General features: G+C 47.8%; 2 protein-coding genes across 2 annotated transcripts; one reads left to right on the plus strand and one right to left on the minus strand.

Annotated features, from left to right (window-relative positions):
- Window positions 1-614: 614 nt before the first annotated feature.
- Window positions 615-1,010, plus strand: F5891DRAFT_920712 (uncharacterized protein; the record flags this gene model as incomplete). Its single annotated transcript, XM_041373776.1, has 3 exons — window positions 615-771; window positions 834-878; window positions 940-1,010. Coding segments are annotated over 3 exons (273 nt in total), but the record flags the coding sequence as incomplete, so codon positions are not given.
- Window positions 1,011-1,721: 711 nt separating this feature from the next.
- F5891DRAFT_968835 (uncharacterized protein) lies at window positions 1,722-3,490 on the minus strand (the record flags this gene model as incomplete). Its single annotated transcript, XM_041376309.1, has 4 exons — window positions 1,722-2,540; window positions 2,593-2,866; window positions 2,917-3,320; window positions 3,371-3,490. 4 exons carry the CDS (start codon window positions 3,488-3,490, stop codon window positions 1,722-1,724), a joined length of 1,617 nt encoding a protein of 538 aa, XP_041216547.1.
- Window positions 3,491-3,859: the final 369 nt, after the last annotated feature.

Genomic DNA, 3,859 nt, shown 5'->3' on the forward strand with positions numbered 1-3,859 from the left:
TGTTTGTCGTGGAGCATGGTCATAATATGATAATTCCCTACTTTTACATGCACCAATTCGTATCATACTCAATAGAATCACATCTCAAAGGCTGATGCCTATGGACGACCGCAGCGGGGCAGAGCTCGGAGTGCTGGTCGCAAACAAGTGATCAGCGATGATGATTGCCTGACGCCGAGTGATGATGAGTAGATATTACACCATCCTTTGTCTTTTTTTTTTTTTTCGTTTGGTTGTTTCCTTCATTTATATGACAGCATCCTTTCTTGGAGTATTATTTGTATTGGTACACAATACATGATCGACGGTACGCGTCCATAGGTCTTGAATCCAACTTCGACATTCTCCAAGTCGAACTTTAGTCCAATACTGACCCTTTTAAAAGTCCTGTGCAACAGCCCGAGGCAGGGTGCGGCAATTCTGAGATTTGGTGGCTGTGCACTACCGCACCGCACCTGCCACCAATTTGCATCCTTCTTACCTGCAGCATTGTCCATGGTGTGCATTGTTCTCAGCAATTCGTGCACCTCTGCAGTCTTTCCTGGCACTTGGTCTTCACCGCCAGATGGAATCAACCTTACTACCCGCCAGAAGACCACAACGCTGCGGGCTGCCTGAAGGACACGGCTACCAACTTGAAGAACGGCCAAGAACTCACCATGAACATCATCAGCGAAGCATTCGTCGAGAATGTACATGCGACTGCTGTAGACGCTCCTCCGGAGTTCGACGAGTGGGCTCTCAGTGGTCTGACCAAGGACAAATGTGTACGTGTGCGCCCTCATCATACAGTATATGGACTCACAACCATGCGTTCAGGTGCCAAATAAGAGCCTCGCACGTCAAGGAAAGCACTTTTAGTATGGAATGCGAGGTATGTTCATTTCAGGCCGAGCCCGCTCGTTCGCTGACATCGTCGCCTCACATATAAATTGATAGATATCACGCACCCAGTCATAGGCGAGCACAACAGCATGCTCATCCTCGCGTACGTCAAGTACTTCCATGTACCTTCCTTGGCCGTGGCCTTGGTTTGGGCTTTCGTACAATATGCACGGTATATTAGTACTAGGACGCTGCCGCGCCCACTGCCGCATCCGTGCCGCAACACGCCCAACACGTCCTCTAAATTCAGCCTCTCGAAGGCATGTCCGAGAGGCGCATAGTTGATGAGTTGGACGAGTAATACTGCTAGGTCAATTATCTTGTGTGTGATTAGAGTAGCTGTCGGAAATGATTAATGAGCGTTGGATGTTTGTTTCGGTGTGGTGCGGCAGTGATGCGGCGAAATACCTGAGCCTATGCGGGGCCGGAAGTTCAGTTGCCGTTTATTCTTCCTTCAGTATGCTCCCATCATGTCTCCAATGAGTATCGCAACGTGTTTGTTATGGAGTATGGACAAAAAACTGAGATAATTCCCTACTTTTACATGCTCCAGTTTGTATTGTATTCAACAGAATCGCATCTCAAAGGCTGCCTTCTCAACTTCTAGAATACGACAGCCTCGGATGAGACGGAACACTGGCAGGGGACCTTGCAATAATTATTACCCTATGAAGACGCTGCAGATCTGTATATCCAAAATTTCGCACGAAGACAATCACTTGGCCGGGAACGAAATCTAGCCGTCGTTAATAGAGCCATTCTCCAGCGTTCAAAAAGTCAAAATGCGAAGGTGACGGTGATGACCCTCATACTACAGTGAGAAGAAAGAGAAAAGGTCAGTGAAAAACACAAAATGAAGTTAGGAGACTCACCTTTAGAAGGAAAATACTATCTTCACTGATCATGGTGTCAGTGAATGTCGGTTCTCCGGGGGAGCGAGGAGGAGGAAGTGTGCGCGTGGTAATGGAGTAAGGAAGGCTCGTACGGACCCTCTCAACGAACATCTCGTCCTCTACGACTGTCGTGTCGTTTACAAGACGCACGTTTTCCTTCTCAAAGCCCAATGCTGCGGCTCGCTTCAGCGCAAGTTGGTTGAAATCCCAGATTTGTAAGGTCTGCGAGTGTCGACCTGCAGTGGCTTTGGGTGATGTCACGAGTGAAATGAATCTGCTTCCAAACACATATCCGGTCCAGACATGAGAGTGAGGTGGGGACTTCAAAAAGCGGGTACCTGTGGGACCCCACTCGTTCCAGTTGATAACACGTCGACGAGTCTGTGGAGTAAGGGCCATGACAGAAGATAACAATATGTTTGCTGGTACGAATAGGTCATATGAGACATTTTTCTTCTTCTCTTCAACCCAAGTGGTAATGAGGAAGAGTCGTTGTCCACGTGCTATGGAGAAGGGAACATGTGCCTCTGGGTTATGCTTCCACTCGGGCGATGGGTCAGAGCGAATTACGATCTTCATGGGACTAACCACAAAGTCAAAAGATGGGAATTCAAAAACGCAAACATAATCGGTGAGGGCGACCTTGTTGATGGAAGGTTTTGATATGTCCAGAACAAAAAGTCGAGGTTCCGTGACTCCAGTCTCGTGCATCACCGTTCCCACTAACAGAAGTTGAGGCGTGAGGAAGGCAAAGGTGCCAATCTCGAGACTGGAGGATCTCTAAAATAGATATCAGGATAGTAACAGGCAACACGGATTCAACTTTAACTTGACTTACCAGTATGACCAGACCTGTTCGCCAGTTCCACACCATCAGCTCTGATATATTGTCCTTGACAATGATTAAAATACCGAGCAGCTTTTCGCATGCTTGGATGCTGAGATCCATTTCCAGTTTGTCAGATGATGATCGCATATACAGATGATGATCAATGACTTCGACCGCAGATGAATGTCTATGTCCAGTGGTGAGGGATCGTGGGTGTATCTGAATCCGTATATAAGACTTTGTCTTATTGTGGGCCGGACTGTAGGCTTGTTTCAGAATCAGAGAACATGCGCCAGAAAAGAAACATACATCAGGATAGGCTTCTCAACGAGCACCAGGAGATCTTGAGAGGGATCCATTGTGAAGTCCTTGGTGTCACTAAGTAAGGGTATCCTCCATGAACTGGCTGGAATGTTGCGGTACTGCGAAGGGAGTCGATACAGGCACATAGTACTAGCGCCCGGCACACTAAACTGTGCATACACGCCTGCGCACAATTCCCAAGCCATATTGTCACTCTGGGGCAGTGTTAAGTCTTGTGACTCTGCCCATTGCAATGCCTCCCAGGCGGCATTGCGCTCCTTGAGCAATGCAAGTTTTGATGCGGCAGAGAGTCGTGTTCGTGCACCATCCTCCATGCCGCATACAGCTAACTCAATGGTATATTGGACAGAAGGACTTTCGTCCACCACCGAGCAGAGAAATTTGCATACCTAACAGTAGGTGTGAGTACTGAGGTAGATACAGTCTCAGAAAACCCTACGAGTTTTAGCCTTAATAAAGCTCTCCAATCTAGGTTTGACAAAATTCGACGGATGACCTCGCTCGGCAGTAAAATCAACGAGTTCCGGTGCCGGCTTGAACGTCTAGTGGGACGACGCATTTGAGTTGGTCACACAGTGATGATAATAATTCGATGATGCGGCGCGAGGTCGCCTTGATGTGGTGACTCTATGGCCAGGCAATCGAATGTGACAATGTTTTACATATAAACCGTCTCGAAGAGCGCTCGGCATGGCTACATAATGATAATATGTTAATGCAGGTCTTTAGAATGTCATCAAGTGCCTTAACCTTCCTTCTTCCTGCTTCCTGCTTCTGTCACTGCCAGCGCATGATTTCCACATGACACCCCCAGATTTCGCAGGAAGCCTTCCTGCGTATCAAACTAGGGATACATCGAAGTTGGTGTGTTGGTTTGTGTGAGACTCAGATGACGGTCAGCATCATAGCATGCCAGGGTGGCCAGGAT

This window comes from Suillus fuscotomentosus (genome assembly GCF_016647785.1).
Source record: "Suillus fuscotomentosus strain FC203 chromosome Unknown F5891scaffold_282, whole genome shotgun sequence".
In the NCBI taxonomy this organism is placed as follows: Eukaryota; Fungi; Basidiomycota; class Agaricomycetes; order Boletales; family Suillaceae; genus Suillus; species Suillus fuscotomentosus.